The sequence below is a fragment of the Papilio machaon genome, chromosome 24, assembly GCF_912999745.1.
Source record: "Papilio machaon chromosome 24, ilPapMach1.1, whole genome shotgun sequence".
NCBI classification, from domain to species: Eukaryota; Metazoa; Arthropoda; class Insecta; order Lepidoptera; family Papilionidae; genus Papilio; species Papilio machaon.
In genome coordinates, this window is record NC_060009.1 from 3,237,822 (window position 1) to 3,258,232 (window position 20,411).

Consider the following 20,411-nt stretch of genomic DNA (forward strand, 5'->3'; position numbering starts at 1 on the left):
AATGCACTACAATTAAAACGAGGACATATTATGTTGTTCTGACTGCCTCATTTTCTATGAAAATGGAACAGTTTAAAGTATAAAAAAATTCTGATGAGATAATTATGAAAAAACAAATAGTAAAAAGTTAAAAATACATTCTCGTAAAAAATAATAGCTTTTCAAGTTTTTTTTTTATTGGAAAAGGTAAAATATTGAGCTATTAAAGCAAATTATAATAAATGAAATTTGTCCGTATTAAATCAACGAAGTCGTAAAAATTAAAAGCAATTTGCTGTTACGCGTTTTGAACGTTAATAAAATTTAATTATTAATATACTTGTTTTATTGAATTTCTGTACATTAGACAATCTTAACGAAAGTATTTAACTAACTGAATTTGTTAAATTGACTGTTCAACAACTATTTTCTGCTCTTTTGACTTACAATTTTTGTAGTAATTTTGGAAAGATTTATTGAGTAAAAGTGTGTGTTACATTTTGTTTATATTTGAAATAATGGACAAGAGCGCATAGATTAAAAAAATAGTAAAAGCCTTTTTAAATTAGTAATTCCCAAAAAAAAAAAACCCTTGATTTTTTGATTTTTTTGAATTTTTGATAGTTCCACAGTTAAAAATATGTTTGCAATATTTACAAAAACTTATACACGAATTTATCATCTCTGGGAAAATATTCCAAGCGGAATTGCACATGAATTGAAGGGAAAGTGTTTTGTTTTTTTTTTTCTTCAAAGACAAATGAACCTTTATAGTCTAGTATCTTTTATTTTTACATATAGTTGTATACAACGAATAGATATTAAATATAGAGTAGAAATGTCTATTGAAAGTTTTTTTATTTAACCTGGCACTATTTCATTTGTGAAAGTTACATAGTATCAATTTATAATTAAAAAATCTTAAGTGATTTAAAGTCTCGTTAGTACCAATTTTCTACTCTATTTTTAAATATATTACATACTACTGAACAAACGATATTTATTTACTTCTTCTATGGATGTTACTATCACAAAATACATTTAATTAAAATCTGACTTACTGTATCTGATCTGTGTAAATGAATGATTACTCTTTGACAATTTTGACATTACATCTAAGATGGCGGATGTTTGAAATGACGCGTTCCCGCGTTTGGTTGATGTCAATGCGGTTGTAATGAATTCAGAATGTTCATGTTGATAGCATGCTGATGTGTAGGTGGCCCTCCGAGGAAGCTCAGTTGAGGTCTGGTTGCAGCGGCCATTGCTGCGAACAGCGGCGGCGCGCCCCCACCTCCGAAGAGAGCGAAAGATGGTGGGAGTAGCGGCCTAGCAGATAACCTGAGCTTTTCTATTTCAGCCTCTTGCAGACGTTTCGCTTTGGCCCGTCTGTTTTGGAACCAAATTTTTACCTGGAATATACAATGTTTGATTTATAGGTGAAATTTTAAGTTAGCTTTAGAATGATTTGATTTATTTAGAATTGAAGAGAGGAACTTTGAGCCAGCCCGGGAGCATGTACTCAAGTAATTAAGTATGAAAAAGCTTGAGTGCCTTTAAACCCAACCAGGACCCAGAATTGTTAAGTGATCTCTCAGGGTTTCTCTTAGTGTACCTACATTTATAAGAAGTCTATATTAATTACGCACCATATGATTAAACTATGTTAATTTGAGTACAAAAGTGAGTAAGAATTTAACATTGAGAATGTACAATACTACTATTTTTAAAGGCATTATATCGATCGAAGACTTCTATTAAATATCACGCTTTACACGAATACAAATGAAACTTAATACAAGTACAGTTTTAGTACTTAACTAAGTTGAACTACTCTCACCTGTGTCTCCGTAAGTCTCAACGATGAGGAGAACTCAGCTCGTTCAGCGATGCTCAAGTACTGTTTGTCTCGGAATTTCTTCTCCAGGGCCAGCAGCTGCTGCGTGGTGAAGGGCGTACGCGGTTTGCGGTTGGGCTTGTGTTTGCGTAGTTGGCAACGTACCACCGGAGGACCGCTTGGGGCACCCGCTGGAAAAACAGTACACTGATTAGAAAATAAACGGTCTAATCTTATTGTTAAAAATATTTCGTATAATTATGTAATACCCAATACTTCTCTTTTCCATTAAAGATGATAACTAGAAATTTATGATACTTCCTGATAAAGTCAATACTTTGTGCGTCAATAGACAACTTATAAGTCAATAGTTTTAAATTTTCTTCTAGAACTTTAACAACATTAAAAATTATTATTGTCTATTTAGTGTCTGAACGTCATTAACTTATATAGGAACGGCTAAAACACTCACGTATATATATATATATATATATATATATATATATATATATATATATATATCCGGTGTAGTTTCGAGCCCATCGGGGGTCTTATATAAGTTAATGATAATGTCTCACGAAAGTTTGAATAATTCTGAACGTCATGTTTTAGAGTACTGAACCAAAATTGTTATTTATAACAAGAATGTCAACAAAAGGTGATTGCAGATAATTGCTCATTCATACATATCCTGGCGGAAGTGAGACAATGCAGTGTCATTATGCACTTGAATATATATTAATTTTGATTACTCGTTTCATTGTACATCAACAGGCTAATGACACCTTAGGCTTTAACTTATGATAGTGACCTAAGCTCTTTGCCTATATTGCATATTATTTGTTTTGTCGTCGATCGCTTTAGGTTCTTAGTGTTTTTTTTTATAATCGTTTTTATCAAGCGATTTATCAGATATTGCTATAGACTTGTGTTTTCAAGGAATTTCTATATAAACTCATTATCCTTATAAACCAGACTTTTTTAAGAGAAGAGTTCACAGTATTTTCTACCACATATCACCACTCGTTATAACTGAGTTCATTCCTTTCTTACGCATATCCTCATTCAAAAAATCCATTCATACTTTCATCGGTATTCTTCTAAAATTACAAAAACAATCATCATCATCAGCTCACTATACGTCCTTACCTAGGGGCTCGGACCTACCCTAAGTTAGGGGTGACTAGGCCATAGTCAACCACGCTGGCCCAGTGCGGTTTGTTGACTTGACACATATCATTGAATTTCTTCTCTGATATGTGCAGGTTGCATTATGATGTTTTGCTTCACCGTAAGAACTTCAGATAAATATACATATTTCAATCGAATATCGAAAAATACATTGTTACATGGCGGGATTCGAACCCAGGACCTGCAGATTTGCAAGTGCTTAACCCCTGAGTCGCCGACTCTCTTACAATAACAATGACTATGACTAAATTAAATAATAACTTAATTCTTATTGCATCAAAATACGTAATTGCGCATGTAATGTATTTCCTGCCAGACATAATGATGATGAATATTCTATAACATAGACTATGGTCGACCTATCTTTAATTAACATTTTCACCTCTATTAACAAACAAAGTACTGTCTGGACTTGTTTTGTTTCTAAATATGCACGAATTTTAATAAGCATTTAATGAAATTTCGTTTAAAACATGTACGACTTTATTTGTTTCTAATTTACTTCGTAGTTTAATAATAAAGTCACATTTAGATGGAGAGTTTCTTCCACGAATTGGCCGGTTCGACCGGTAAAATACCACCACCCTACAGAAAACAGGCGTGAAGTGGAAGCAATTTCGCGTTTCGTCTGATGAGTGTGGTACCGGAGGCCTAATTTTAGTCCTCTTTCCCTTGCCACCCTTTTCTTATTAGGAAAGGATGGGAAGGGGAAGCGGATTTGGCGGAAGCGGGGACGCATAACAACATAAACATAACTTTCTTAACTATTACCCATATAGACATTCGAAGAGAAAAATCATGTACCGGGTAGCAATATATTATTAATTTAACAATTTATACGACTATCATTCTATTATATTTTTTAATAAAGAAACGTTTTAGAGTCGTTTATAAATCAAATATTCACGGTAACGTGTAGGAGCATCGCTGCGGCGAGTCAATACAATACCCGCGCAGCCGCCGACAGTCCAATAAGGCAAAGGCTGCCCGCACAAATGCCTATCCGTTCGCATGCGAGTGATAAAATACAAACAATTTCAATGGCCCCCACCTGCCGACATATCAATGCGTGCTACCGTACGCTAATGAAGATATAATATCCATCTCTCTAAACGTATTTATTTTTCCCGCGCGCGCCATTTCGTCCGCCATTTTGTGTTGCGATGACAGACCATAAAGGGCTTGTATGTAATGGTGGCCAATTACGCCCGCCGTTTGGGCCGGTTAATAGGATTTAGTTGTCAATGTCTCGATTTAATTGGATTATTATAATCTCTTCTTGTATTTGATAAATTATTTTGTGCAATATTTTGAACGCTTTTGTAACACGTCATTAGTTTAATTTGTATGTTGTCGTTTTATGGTTTATGGATTAGATTGTTTAAAGATTTAATATATAATTAAAATTAGATAAGAAATTACATACTTAATATTACTAACTTTTTTCTTTTAACTCTGTTCTCCTTTATCATATCCAGTCTTTTGACCATAAACATTGACTGCAAAATATATGTCACTTAATTCTGTCTATAGAAAGCATCTCAGACATATAACTGAATACAATAATTTACCAAAGAGAGTATACTTTTCATAAGAAAATGAGGAAACGAATAGCGGGAACAAGAAAGTGATCATCAAAGTCCTTTGTATTTGTTAGAATTTGTAATTAAAAATTAATTTCGGCTTTAATAAGCGGGGAAGAAAGAAATATAGCGTTTATATTTCCCTCTTAACTAGGTTCAATTTTACAATTAAAACAATATGTGGGAAATTCTTGTCTTTTTCTTATAAACAAACATACATACCTATTTCAATTTCTTTTCTGAACAATAAAACAATTAAGCAAAATATGGCGAAGCCTGTCTATTCATTTATAATTAATCTAACAAAAAGGTTGTTACCTTAAACTGAATAATAACTTCGTGGAAAACAATAAAAACGCATTTCCTTATCTGTATTTATATCCTCGTCTCTTTCTTAATATGTGCCTTGTATATGTCAAAGTGAGAGAGACGAGTCGCCATCTTTGTCCGCCATTACACAATTTTATGCAATCGATGTTTACTTTTTATTTTTATTAGTCTGTTGTATAACATTAATTAGATTCTCAGCACGTACACATTTAAGTGTACCTATTAGCTAAATAATTTAACACAATTAAACATATAATTGGTAAATGAAACTTGACAGTCTGCATTCTTACTTCTAGCAGCGACTCAGATAATGTACGAACATTTAGTTTCCATTCCAACTGTCGTAAAATGTTATGGACTTTATTATTTAAAATTTTTAGTTTTAATGCGCATTATTCTCAACTATAGTTATTTTTGATGCAGCAAAATGATTCTTCTGTTCTGTCATATAGTCTGTTTGGATTTCTTTTACAAGGCTTCCTTGTCCCACTTAGGTAGTGTCGGTGCACCAGGTTTCCGTCCTCCAAATCAATTTGTCTGCCGTCATCCCCTTCTTGATCATGTCACCTTTGACGCAATCCATCCAACTCTTCCTAGGCCTACCTCTACCGGTGTACCTCCACACTCATACTTAACGTTCTCTTGCCACATGCGATTCTTCAAAGATTTTAAATTTGATTTAAAATAGCAAGTTTCGATATAATAACTTTTTTTAATTAAATTATTAAAATTTAACTGAACTACTCGAAAGCGGTAACTCATACTAAATCTACACTTAGGATCTACCTTAGTGTCCAACTAACTCTGAGTGTAATGAGTTAATTATTGTATTTAATTTTGTCTAAAAAGATCTTAGTAAGTGATAACTTTTAGTGTCCATTTCTTTAGAGATGATGATATCTTTTAAAGTATCTACATGGAACTAATTGAATACCTAATCCATTAATCTGTGTTCTAAGAAGCGTTACTGAGAATCATGATGCACAACCAATGGTCACTTACCGGAAAATGGCCGAGATCGCCCGTACACTTATTGCATTTTAATGGTATACGTTATTGCCCAGTAAACATGTAAAAACGGTTCAAAAACAACTGTTTTTCGAAAGATTTTTTTAAGTAAATAGTAAATTTAATACAACTAGTTTAGAAGAATTAATTTAGGACTTCATTGTTAAAGTTTTACTAATACTAGTGACCCAAAAGAAGTTTGCGTTTTTAATACAACGCACAGGTCCTAACTTCTTGAGAAATGACTAAACTAGTCGAAGTGTTGCGTTAATTATGTGGTCACCCTTAGAACCTATTTTGATTGAAAAATTTACACTAATAGGCTTCCTTAAGGACCAATTATTCTGAGTGCGGTAATTAATTGTCTTTTTGGATAAACTATGTTGAATTAACTTATTAATATTTTAAAGCGAAAGTTTAGATAGATGAATGTTTGTGAATTACTCTGGATTAATTTAACATAGGTGTAGGACATAGTTAGGAAAAAGATATACCATGTCAGCTCTTTTTAATTCCGCCAGAACGAACTCGTGGGCAAAAGGTAGTTTTACTTATATTATAATATTACTAAAACTAGCTTTTGCCCATGTGCCAATGTTCCGCACGTTTACGTAACTTTGACTAATCCAACCATATATGGTTACATATATGTATGGTTGGGTGGATTTTTGTAAAAAGGTATCTCCAGAACGGCTGCATCATTGTTGAAGAAATTAGGTTTAGATGTAAAACACAGTCTGAAAGAACACAGGCTACCTATTATCCCGGAAATGTATACCTACGGTTTCCGTGGGATACAGTTTATTTACATATTTACTCGATAACTCTTGAAAGGTTCATAACATCTTATGAAAATTTGGCATAGATATAGAACATAGTCTCGAGTAGGGATACTTTTCAACATTATTTTTAAATTCTGCACAGATGAAGTCGCAGGCAAAAGCAAGTAAGTTAATAAAGCTATAAAAATACTTATCTAAGTTATGTAAATGAGGAAAACCTTATTCTTAAACTCGATAGGATCGTTAGGAAAACCGAGGGTGTATTTGCATTTGTGCACAGTCAAAGAATTACATTCCCTACCCTCTTAAGATTGAATATCATACAGCAAACTGTCACCATAAGATCTACAATTTAACACATCAGTATGTGGCAATGACAAGCTTTCGATCTAATTGCAACTTGTGAGACAAACGACATTTCATCTAAATGGGTAGGAAATAAACGTCTTCGACTATATGTTTTGCTTCGTCGCCACCATGTACGCTTTTAAAGGGATATCAATACGGTAACTAAGCCTTAAAAACATCGAACATTCACTCTTAACTAATTACTATGCGATTTTACTTATATGGAACGGTCGATGCGCGGTTGTGAAAAACAAAAGAGCAGCCAACACGAGCGCTTTCCCTTCAGAAATGGTAATGGATTGTAGCAATTATCATCGCGTCTGTTAATATTGTAAAAAGTTTGCACAACTACCTTCGTTTATCCTCACTCTGGTAAGTTGAAATAGTCATGTAAATGTTAAGAAACCTATGTATTGTTTGTATGTATTAGTAATAAATGATTCGATCTAAAAATTAATATTATTATAATATTTTGATTATTACGTAGTACATAAATCATAGGTACACGTAATCGAAGAGAAAATTCACGGAGTGACTATCGAAAATTTCTGGCTATGACATCTAAATGTTTTCTGTTAGTTAAAGCTTAGAAAAACATAATTTTTTTTACTATTATTCTAATAAAAATTTATAATGTTTGACATGTAACTAGTTGCTTAGAATACTCAGGACCCTGCATAAATAGTCAAGACAGGACATTAGACAAACGTCTAACATGATATGAAAAATAAAGTAATATTTTTAATTAAATAAACAGTGATGAATTTGTAAAGTAATATAAATAGATTAGAATTTGCGACTGGCAACCCTCCAGCATTTGCAAAACAATGTAATAGAGCGCGTCTCCAATAGGCGTGTTTCCCTGCAAGCCAATGCCTCGGAGTCGAGAGGTCTTACAATTTCACAATTTGTCCGAGCGAGCTTTTTGCGAGCTTCGATAATTGGCGGTCACCTGCGCCGGTGCAACCCGCCGGCATAGCCCGCCAAATACGGAATACGGCCGGTCGCAGTCACTCCGCTTTTTAAGACTATCTGACAAATGTGTAATTATTTATTTAATATCGTCGGACGAGTCGCATTTGGGCACAATTCGCATACCACCGCTACTGTTTTTGTGCTCTCAAGTAGCGAGTGTTAAGGTTGCTTTAATGTTATATATGTCAGAGTGCGTGCGCCGTGAGGACCGGTAATTGGGACAATCTCGTCATTAATTATTGAAATTTACTTAATTAACATTTTTAATTTCGGCAGCGTCTGTGTACGAGTACAAGGGTTGACTTTCTTAATTACATTTTACATTGAGTATCACTCGATTTGTTAAAAGGAAAAATACGAATAAAGGTGACCAGGAAATTTTTTTTGCAAAAAAATATGAGTGAACGGGAAATTTTTCGTAAAAAAATATGACGTAACATACGACCAAATATGGTCTGACACTTACTGACAATAAATCCTATAGGAAGTGGAACTTTAGAATTCTAATTTAGCGAAGTTTCGTTAATTATTATTAGGATAAAATAATTTTATGACTTAAATTTTTGCATTGAATGCAACATGAAACGTTAGACATACGAGACGTACAAAAACTTGACGTATAAAGGTAGAAATTCCCTTCGAGAAAGAGACACCAGATGAATTTATTGACTCTGATGAAAGCTAGATATAGAAAGTCTATCTAACTAAGAAATAAAAATAACAATAATTTAATCATTTTGACCTCTCTTAGTTGTTACGTCTAAATATGACTAAAAAGAAATCAATAAGCAAATGTTTTTCGATGAAATTAATAACATTCTGTCTAAAATAAAGAAAGTTGAGGGCTTTCTTGTTTTTCTGAAAATGGTTTAATCTTTGCCTTCCCCTTGATTAAAGGGCATTGTTTTACATTCCTTTTACCACGAAAAATACTATAGCTACTATTTTTATCTATTTATCTATTACTAGATATTTTTAATTTCGCGCGGACGAAGTCGCGAGCAACTGCTAGTAGGTAATGTTTTGGTTTTATGAATGATGATTATAATTATTCGAGTTTTAGGGTTATTAAATTAACCAATACTACTCGTACTTAAGTTAAATGATTAATTAAACAATTTACTAACTCGGCTGTAATTACAGTGAGTGACACATATATCTCAGCTGTGTCGATTGACGCGAGAACGATTTCTCCCCGATAGTCGATAGTGCAATCAAAGTGTCGTTTAATCTTTATGTGGTAAGATTGAGCTGAAAGTTGCACGAATGCCTCGACTCTATCAGGCCAAATTAATTGGCGTTCACTTTAGAGGACACTCCAATGTTATAAAAGTAGCATATTCTTTACATCCTATTCCAAATTATCATCATCTGTTTCAATTATAAATAACTAGCTATTAACCGCGACTTCGTCTGCGCGGAATATAAAAAATGCACACAAGATAAAAAAGTTCCTATGTCCGTCTCCTCCTCCTCCTAAGCTACCTCCCCATCAATTTTCAGCTAAATCAGTTCAACCGATCTTGAGTTATAAATAGTGTAACTAACACGACTTTCTTTTATATATGTAGATGTCGAAAATATGTCATAGTAACATACAAACGTGCTATATTATAATTCTTATAGTGACAATTTGTTATTCGATCTTAAATGGGTTGGGAATTAAATTCTTTGACTATGTCTACATATAAATGTTTGCAACTTCAACGCAAGAAAAACCTTTTTAATTAGTGTTATAGTGTAGTAAAACGTTTATTTAATGTATCCTAGCATAGCTCTATATAAATTAAATACGAGTTACACCCACTTGGATTAATTGGGCCCACATATAGTTACGGTATTTGATTTCCTTTCCGATCGCCGGATGTCATATTGGCAAGCTATTAGAGAGTTGATTCTAATTATACAAGGCTTTAGTATTAATATTTACTCGAATGACTAAAGAGGTTTTCGCACTTATCTAAGTTTTTATATGAGTGTGTTTGTATGTAAATGCCATCTTGAACGCTTTTACTCGAGACAACTGAATCGAATTTAACTAGTAAGGGTGCCATATATATATGCCACATATATTTTTCCTCTGAGTGTCTTAGAGGTAGTCACTGGCTGGGTTTTGATTGTGTTTTTTTTAGATTAGGTTGCAGTATAAGCTAATACGCTAGTATTAGTTTGAAAATAAAAGATTGGAGAGGTTATAAAAACGGACAATGGATAAATTAATAGAGGCAAGATTGGAACAGATTAGTATCCTAGTAGCACAGATATCCCATCTCATACAACGAAATGTGATTTTATTTTTACAAAAATTCTCCAAGTTATGTTATATTTTCAAGTGACATCCTTAATTGCAATATCTCCAGCTAAATATGGTTTACATAACTAAGTTGCGCATGTTTCGCTGCAATTCGTCGGAATTGTTAATTGGAAACGGTCGAATCACGATCGTATAAGGGCATTACCAGTTTAAACTGGAAATTGCTTATACGATCTAACATGTATTGGATTACCTTTTAAGATAGATGTCTTCCTTTTTATTTCTATTGCTGAATTAATTAATATACGTTTACTTAATGTTGATCTGGTTTTGATTTTGTACCGAGGCAAAATTGACGAGAATTTGTTCAGGAAAATAATTATGAATGATTAGCTGTCGCAAGTGACTCCGTCTGTCTCCGTCAAACCCACATATATCAGAAAAATTAATTTCAAAGAAATGTGTGAATTCACGGGAAAAAAGACGCTGAAGCGGCTCGCCACCCGACACGTCTCGTCTCCGGAAATGGCGAAAACTGGATTGCGGTTCATTTGGCCAACGCCTAATGGAGGTCCGTGATCTCTGCTTACCCCTTTGGGTTACAAACGTAAGTTGTGTGTGTGTCTATAAATTAATCGGGATAAATATAATTTGTACGATAATGATAATGGTCACTTAACCTTCCCACCGATCTTGTAATATATAAAACTAATTAATGAACAACTTGTGACCAATTTCACATAATATGCAATTAATATACTCGTTATTTCCCACAGCTGTCTTTCATTGCAGGAGTTATTTAAAATGACATTTGGTATTTCTTCAACACCATAATGGGTGTTGTTGTCGACTGAAATCCATAATTGTATCAGCTTTCGCGTTGCTCGGTATTTTTAATTACGACTAATTAAATCATATTTATAGTGTACACTTTGATTTTTTTGCAATTATAGAGAGGAAGAGATGACAGATGGTTTTAACGGGTGTCGTAAATAAAAAAATATGAATGAACATTTCATTAGAGTTTCCGATGAATGGAACAGCTATGAAAGAAAAGAGAAAAAAGGTATGTGTTCCTTTTCCTTGGATATTCCCTTTATTAATGAGAGTATCCATTAAACGTTTAGAAATGTGTAACGGACGCGGGAATCACTAGTTTTTTTCAAGATGGCTGCCATTTTCCTTGTTGTCGTTAGAGACTAGTTGGTTAGCGACAAATCGTGTTATGGTCTACCTTTTTATAGTCTATGCTATGTAACAAACATAACCATTCATTCATAACATAATTTGAATATATTATTACAAAGGTTCGATATTACAATTGGGTAAGTTGGTTTTTTAAAGTAAATTACGGTGACTTCAAACTTAATTCACGCATCAAGAAAATTAAAGATGGCGGCTACTGAAGTATAAAATTGCAACATACCATAGTTCCAAATAAGAAGATAAGCTAAAAGTAAGCAGTCATTACTTATTTAAGTATGTTTTTGTTTCATTAGTTTTTAAAATTTTTCTTTACCTTAGGACTATTATATCCCTTTTATAATAAACTAATAATGTTTTAATTCTTACATTTAATTTTAGATTAACTAGATTTTCGGCTAACTATTGTGGTTAATATTTGTGGCAAAAGCCTTTTTAAATTTCAAACGGGGAAATTGCGGATCAATTTACTTTTTAGTGTGCATTTCCACTAAAGCATACCTTAAGCGTTATCCTATCGAGCGAGACGCCATTTCGATTTCTGTAATTACTTGGAATATTTTTTCCCGCGTAGGCTTGTGAGACATGTGATCACAACGCATGTCGCTCGTTATAACGTATTTTAAATTATTTACGTTCTATTTATTTTACTATTTGATCACTGTTAGTTATAATTTTTTACCCCACTTTATCCAGCCCGTTAAGTAACGCTGGTATCGCTGTTTTGTGTCTGAATATCTGCGACACACGTTTTCATAACGTTATCGAGAAGATATATCAAAATTTGTAAAAGTAAATCTGAGAAATCGAGTTGCGATACAAGATTTCTTTCAATATATCCATTTATTGTGCGATTAATGCATCTGTCCCGGTTAGCGCTGTTTTCAGTAAGCATAGAAAATGACTCGGAAGGCAGGACATGACAATAACAGTCCGACATGGATCTACTTTTTGATGTGAAACATCTATAGGATCACTTGTAAACCGAATCGTTGGCGTGGCGACGCTTGCCGTGGCGACGGGTCGCCAAGCTATACATATATGAATTTTATGTGTAGTAGAGTGTACGGTGTGGCGACGGGTCGCCACGCTATACATTATTATTATTATAATTATTTAAAAATTATTTTATCATTTTTTTATCATTATCATTATCATTATTATTTAATTATAATATTTTATGCATATTACTTGTACACACACTATATTTCACATCTGGCAGGCGTCCCATGACGGCTCACAAGGTTTTTTTTTGGTATTGAGAAGCTTTTGTTACTTAGTAGTTTAGTTCCACTTATGTTAGGTTAGGTAAGTTTGTCGCACGATACTTTTGAATTCCACTATATTTTTTTCAATTTCATATGATCCTTGTTCGTCTATATTTTAGACTGACAAGGATATCTAGTAAGGTGAGAGAAGCGCTGCTATCACGGTGAGTTCTGTCGATAATATGTACAACCTACTGGGGCAAAGAAAATTAGATAAAAGAAAAAACATGAAGTGACACCTACAGTACGTAAAGGACCTTGTGACATCTTTTTCACAGTTTTAGGAGGGCGTTACTGAGCTATCATAATTTTTCGAACAATAACCTGGTAACAAAATAATTTAAGTATGAACTGTTTTATCTTATTTTACTAACAAAGTCTGATAGTAGATCTGTTGATTTATTTTTATTTTGCACTAACACTATATGGATGTAACTGGTCCGAAATAAAAGTTTATTTTATTTTAATTTATTTCATGTTATTTATTTTTATTTTATAATTTGATTTATGTCCAGGGTTAGATATCCTTGTCGGTATATATTTATTTTTTAGTATTTTAGTTGAAATTTGACAGAAATCATTGCTTTTTAGCACAGTCGATTTACTACATCTATAGTAAGCAATAGACAGTTTTTCTCCCCATTTGCACGGAAAAAAAGGAGACAACAATATGTATTGGTACAAGCATCAATGCAACTGAAAACATCGAATGAGTTTAAGTTGTGAGGTGCGAGGAGATTTTTTGAATTTAGAGTACCGCAAACATCCTTAACTGTACTTTATTTGATCGACGATCGATACGACTCGTCTCCTTTGGCCTTCAATCAAGTAATTGACACAAATATCGTATCGTCACGCTTAGAACCGATTCGGTTTCATTATCGATTATTAAGAAAGTAAATTAATTAAAGTGTATCGTAAACGTGAACGTATTGAATTGATTACAAATGTTGCTCGAATAGAAAATCGTTCCAATCACCATTTGAGTTAAAAACTTATCGCTTATTATTTTGTATACATAACATTTACGTCTCGCGATTTTCTTTATAATAAGAAAAGTAGGGAAAGAAGTTTAACATATAAAAAATTATGTGCTCTGCGTGTTTTAATATAACAGATACATATTTTTTTATTCTAAGAGCGTTACTATTTTTTTTTATAAGAGAAGGGGACAAACGAGCAGCGGGAACACCAAGGCGTTCATCGACGCCCATGGACATCTGCAATACCAGAGGAATCGCAGATGCGTTGCCGGCCTTTCAGAAGGTGATACGCTCGCTTCTTGAACTACTATCGCTTCTTCTATAGTACTTTTTAAAACTAGCTGTAAACTAAAGCAGGGTTAGTTTGGTCCGTTCCTGTACACGCTAAGTTGTCAACCTTTAGACACATTTTAGTTGTTGTGTTGTAGAATAAATCCGTGCTAATGTTTTTAGTTTGCCAATAAATATTTTTCCTTTCATTGAAATAAGCACGTACAATTTATAAATTTAAAATCTATCCTTTTTATCTTTTTAATGACTGATTTAAACAATTTTCTACTGCAATGAAATGTAGTGCCGTTAAATATCGATAGACCATAGACTCATAGACGATCAGGCGGAGTGGCATATGTCAACGCTTGTTTTTGCCACCATTATACTGCTATCATTATTCTTGTCATATAGATCATTAAGTGAATATGGTAAAATAATTCAGCGGCTCAGTTTGGAGCGCAGCGTGAAGTTGGAAACCGAATTATTTAAGTAGCGTTGATTGATGGTAGCGTTTCATGACGGGTTGTTGATGTCTCTAAAAATAAAATTATAGTTTACTGCTTTTTTTTTCTATAGCCTGACCAGGAATACAAAAGACGTCGCTAGATTTTAAGAGAAACAGAAGTTTCATCACGTAAGAAAGTAAATTAGAAAATAGGCGATTGTGGTGCCCACCAGGTCAGGTCATTCTTAGGCTATAAATGAAGATTCCATAGACAGTCTTAAAATAAAATTGTTACATTGGTTATTTAAATAAAAAAAATAAAAAAAAAATCATTTAATTCAGACCAATATAAGTCCATTCATTGTTAGGAAAGTAATACTTATAACTATGTTAGTAAAGTTAAGATTAAAAATTCATTTCATAAACTTCATCTTGATTAATTTCTGTGTGTTTCATGTAAAAAGTTTGTGCCAAAACATCGTAAATTATCAAAATTGTAATCGTGTAAAATACACTTTTCCATCTAAGCAGAAACAACAAAAAATTTAAAATCGACATAACTTTTGAATTCCGAATTTCCAATACAACTGGTTGTTAGTAAATCTGTGGTTATATAAAAAACTTGAGAGGTGTCAAGGGACACCCGGATGGAACGAAGTTCCTTTCTATTAATTAGTGAAGGAACCAATGTTTATTCTATGAATAAAAAACTTAAGTCTTCACAAGAAGTACATTTTATTTCTATGAATTTTCGTTATATATTGTCACGTCGTTGCCATGGTGAATTAGCGCTCATTCGTCGTTAACATACTTACTATAGCAAAAAGTGTCGTGACAACTTTTCGTAAGATTTTTTCCTTCTAGCCCCCTTTCACAACGCGCGATAAGGAACTTCGTTCCAATATGACGATGTTAAAGTAAAGCGCTCTACGGCAATCATACTCTAATATACATTTAAATACTTTTTGCACACGAAAAAGGAAGAATAAAAAAAACATTGTATATCACAAAGTGAAGCGTACCTTTGTATGCTAATGAATGTTAGATCAAGGGTATTCGAAAATTTAATGAAATTTAAACAAAACCGTATTTCTGATTTGTATACAATACAAGAATTAACCCGTGACATACCGGTAATTCGTCCAAATAAATTACATAATTGATTTTATCGTCTACATGACCGTCACCTTTAGTTCTTGAATTTATAATCCCGAAGGTCTTTTACGAAAATGTATTACTATCTCAGTTTATTCAAAAATAATTACTGGAATGCTAATATCATTAAATTCTAAATCTAACAATCAGGTAAAATATTTATCAATACAAAAATAACAAATAATTAATTTCGTAACCATTTTTTATGCTCAACTTAACTCTCAAGTTCTATACTTGTATTTTCTGCCACACTACCCGGTGAATACATCGACTGTGCAGTATAAATTAGTTAATTAAGTTGCGATAAATGGCAGATTTAACTGTACAATAATATTATAACTAGTAAGATTAAAAACTAACGAATTCAAAAATCTGACTGTTACATTGTATGAGAATGTATTCCGTGATAGAGTTAAAAAGATCGTGGACTCCCGATAGTCTACGATCTGTTGACCTTACTGATCTGACTATGGGACAATTTCAATTAATTTAATTCTACTTTAGCTAGTGGAATTGCTAAATAAAGCTATCAGAGGAATAGGTTAAAGTTCTACATTATTTAGCTTACTAAATAGACATAGTCTTTTCGACAAGTTTCGTAAGGGTCCCCAGTTACTTGTCACTACTGCAAGAATGGTCTTGCTGGACCAGTGCAATACCACCACAGACAACATGCGTCAAGTGCAAGTGATTCCGAGCTTCGTCTGATAAGATTGAGTGTCGGAGACCACCTCTCTTTTTAAATAAGGGATGGGGAAAGAGTCGCAGATGTATTATTAGTATTTTTTTAATCATTTTATAACATTTAAATGTACGTTACTAAGGGGCAATGTAGCACTCTAATGGCGAAAGAATCTTACAAAAATACAAATCTTTCCTCTTTATAATAGTACTAACTGACGCCCGCGACTTCGTGCGCGTAAGATTAAAAAAAACGTAATAAGTAGCCTATGTGTTCTTCCAGACTATGATCTACATCTATGCTAAATTTCACCGAGATCTGTTGAGCCGTTTTGGAGATACCTTCAAACAAACATCCATCCATCTAAACATTCGCATTTATAATAATAGTAAGATAGATGAATAAATTTCATGTCTTTTGTAATGTATGCAGTACATCTCTGAAATCTTTCTAATGGCTGTCTAGTGATTCGGCGTAAGTAAATGTAATAGGTCTTTTAAATAGCAGGCGGCATCTTTGTCGTAACAAAATTGCAAATTAAGTCGTGATATGGCATTAAGATAAGTCACTGAGATACACTCGAGTGATAAACGTGAAAGATGTTTCACAACAAGTTATGTTTTAATTATACATATACATATATTACTAACTAGCTTTTACCCGCGACTCCGTCCGCGCGGGATAAAAAATAGAAAACGGGGTAAAAATTATCCTATGTCCGTTTCCTGGTTCTAAGCTACCTGCCCACCAATTTTCAGTCAAATCGATTCAGCCGTTCTTGAGTTATAAATAGTGTAACTAACACGACTTTCTTTTATATATATAAGATGTTACTGTTGACACATAGTTTCCGTTTTATTTTCATACTGAATTTTAAATATTTTTCTCGTAGCTTAAAAAAGAAGGAACCGTTTTTTTTTTCTTTTTAAACTTTAAGGGCATTGTGACTCTTGAAAGAAGTTTCTATGAATATCCTATGAATATTAGCAACACTAGAGGAACCTCAGATATAATCGTTCCCTTCTAGAAGGAGACCAAGTTCCAGCGGTTTCGAAATTTTGCTAAGGACATATTCTACATAATTTAAATCAGATTTTAATTTCATAACTATTTTTTATGTTCACTTATCAAGTTCTATCTTTGTATTTTCTGCCACACTACCCCGTGAATACCACGACTGTGCGGCACCGTACTATTCGTGTGGCATCTACTTAACGAACGATTTTCCTTAACCGCCAACATTTAATGTGAGGTGTCAATTAAAGTATAAGGAAGTGGTTAAACCTGTTCATTGATCACCGGAAATAATCACGTAAATTAACTTGTCACTGATCGTGACGATGGTACCTAATGGCAGTGTTAATTTTTTTGTTTTCAGATTCGAAAACAAACCTTCTGTTTGCAAAACGAAAGTATACAACTAATAATATTTAGTTTTGTGGAGTTAATAAACTCAGGATTTTATTTTTAAAAAAAGAAACAAAAGACAAGTGAACAATCGCCTTTTCTATTTCTCTATGTAATTTTATCCAAATATCTTAATATTAGAATAAGTATATCTAAGTAGAATTTAAATTACTTGTAGATGATCCTAATCAGAATCTTTATGCAATCTACATTGCGTGTGAGAGTTCAACAAATACACAGTATTGAGGAAAAGAGAAGAATGAATATAACAAACTTTGAAATATTTTAAATAAACCCATCGGTAGAACAAAAAAGAGGGTTTGGTAAAGTACATACGAAATTTCATACTCACTGTTTGGAGATCCAGCTCTGAACATTGGGTTCGGTGCCATCCAGGGGAACGCTCCGAAGGGCCACGCCGACGGCGCCGGGCCTTGATAGAGTCGTGGCAACAGCGGCTGCGGGACCACAACCCCAGTCCTGCTTTCCATTTCCTCTCCATCATTATTACTCTCCCTATCGTCTCTTTCATCGCCAGCATTAGATTCAACGTCTTCGATATCGACGTCACTTTCGTCACTGTCCACCGCACTTTCAGCGTCTACGCTACTCGTGTCTACAGATTCTTTAGGAGCTTCTGTTTTACTGCCCAGCAGGGAGTCAACACTGAAAGATATTCTTCCTTTTCCGCCGCTGTCCGCGGCTTCGGCCCGATCACATTCGAGCGAAGTCTTCATTTCATCTACTCGATCGCATCTCACTATTACGCGTCAATCGCGATTACAAAAATTTATAATGACATTTCTTTTTATGTGTATTTTGAGCTTATTTATGCGTTGATAATTTGTTGGAATTTAAAATGGCTACTTAATTTGTTCTTTGTTTATGCAAATTTGTTTAAGTTGTTGTCCATAGCGAAATGTTCAGATGATAGTTTATGACACTTTTTTGTATATCACACTAAATGTCACTCTCAGCACCATTAGTAACACTTTTTGCGCAACTTAATGTCAACATTTAAAGGATTCATTAGTCTTTAATTTTCACTTTATTTTGAAGATTAAAATTTGAAATATCGATTGCCCATTTGTAAATTTATTAGCTGCATGTTCAATAACATGTATATTAAAATTGCAACACTGCAATATCCGGACGCGGTTTCTTATTCACAATTGCAAATATCGAATGTCCGTTTTCAGTTTAAATTCCCGTCGAACAGTGTCCGGTACGTTTTGTGTCGCGAAAGCGTTCAAGTACGGTGTGTCCGCGTAACGATTCGCGCGGGCGCTCGCTGCAAATCGCGCTGGTATTGGGGCGAAGACCGCGCTCCGAGGACCGCCTCTCCCTCAGCGCTGCAGCCGAGGGGGCCGAGAGGGACGCAGCTACCGACCGAGGAATTTTAATAACCGGCACGGCGAGAACGGGACGACGCTACCACCAGACATGTGTGTAAACGCGATATTGGGTAGGCGGGGTTCGTCGCGCTCAAATTAACTCTCTCACTTTAGTACGCCTTATAGAATACTTAACAATCAATTGATTTACAACCCTCCATTCTTTATTGTTAAGGTTGATTTTTGTATGTTTTATAAGTTTTAAAGTAACATAAGGGAATTAGAGATCTCGGATTGCAGTCAGCTATTGTGTTGAATGAAAAAGTAGTAAATAGTCGATAGCTGTAGGCGGCGTAGAGGGGACTTTACGATTTAATTATTCGCGAATACGGAGGCATTTTGTAGCAAGCTAATGTCTCATTGTCTCATTAATACCTCGGGCGGGCGCGGGCCGGCCATGTTTGATTTGTTTATGACACGAGCGGGCGCGGGGCTGGCGCCGTAGGTGAGAGCGGAGCACGTTTGTCTCTGGTCCGTTTCTGGGCGCATTGTCGCTGTCAAAGTGACAGTTTGGAAACGGAGATTCAATGCTGCCGGCGCGGCTGCGTCTCGCCGTGGAATTAATTCCGTTCAATACGGTGTCGGAAGGTCTTTATATAAGTTTGCGGTATAATTTATAGATAAATATTATTATTTAGAATTTCTACACAATAAAATGGTTTTGAAGAAGATTGAATTCAATTTTACTTGCAAAAACTGATGACGCATGGAAACCAAGTCTCTTTGAATCTCTTCAATAGGATATGATTTTTTAAGATCCTTAATCTCAGTTCAGTTACATATTTGATGAATGTCCCCTACCTATTCAATTTCTATTCATCTGAAATAAAATGGGTGAACAGGAAAATTATATGCAGATTCTGTCTAGGTCTAGATCTATTTAGTTTTTAATGTAACTTTTTTCTAAATACTAGGTGACGCTCGCGCAGTATTAAAAAAATACTTAGTAAGTAGCCTATGTGAGTCTTCCAGACTATGCTCTACATCTAAGCAAATTATCAGCAAGATACGTTGAGCTGTTCTGGAGGTACCTTCTAACAAACATCCGCTCAGCCATCCATGCAAATATATACCTACATTTTCGCATTTATAATATTAACTAAGCTAGTAATATTCAAAGCTCTACGAATAAGTCTTTGACAGTTAGTAGTATATTTTAGCAAGGTTAGATAGAGATAAGAGAAACTACGTCACTTTGGTAACCTCTTGTAGTAAAAAAATCAGTTATAAATGACATACGCGCTTGTCAACTATCAGTTAACAAACCTATTAAGCCGACAAGCCGATAAAAGCACAACAAAAAGAAATTCGGAT

At 34.1% G+C, this 20,411-nt stretch overlaps 1 protein-coding gene across 1 annotated transcript; it reads right to left on the bottom strand.

The window, feature by feature from the left end:
- Positions 1-963: 963 nt before the first annotated feature.
- Positions 964-19,023, bottom strand: LOC106720498 (homeobox protein MSH-D). Its single transcript, XM_014515214.2, has 3 exons — positions 18,056-19,023; positions 1,820-2,007; positions 964-1,391 (listed from the first exon to the last, which is right to left on the bottom strand). The coding sequence occupies exons 1-3, from the start codon at positions 18,438-18,440 to the stop codon at positions 1,143-1,145; spliced, it is 822 nt and encodes a 273-aa protein (XP_014370700.2). The 5' UTR covers positions 18,441-19,023; the 3' UTR covers positions 964-1,142.
- Between the last annotated feature and the right edge of the window lie 1,388 nt (positions 19,024-20,411).

What these genes read in the sequence shown, in the direction of transcription:
- LOC106720498 (XM_014515214.2), bottom strand. Translation starts at nt 18,440, where the DNA reads ATGAAGACTTCGCTCGAATGTGATCGGGCCGAAGCCGCGGACAGCGGC. An exon ending in CAGAGCTGGATCTCCAAACA is followed by an intron (nt 2,008 to 18,055) that starts GTGAGTATGAAA and finishes CTGTTTTTCCAG; the next exon opens with CGGGTGCCCCAAGCGGTCCT. An exon ending in TGAGACTTACGGAGACACAG is followed by an intron (nt 1,392 to 1,819) that starts GTGAGAGTAGTT and finishes TGTATATTCCAG; the next exon opens with GTAAAAATTTGGTTCCAAAA.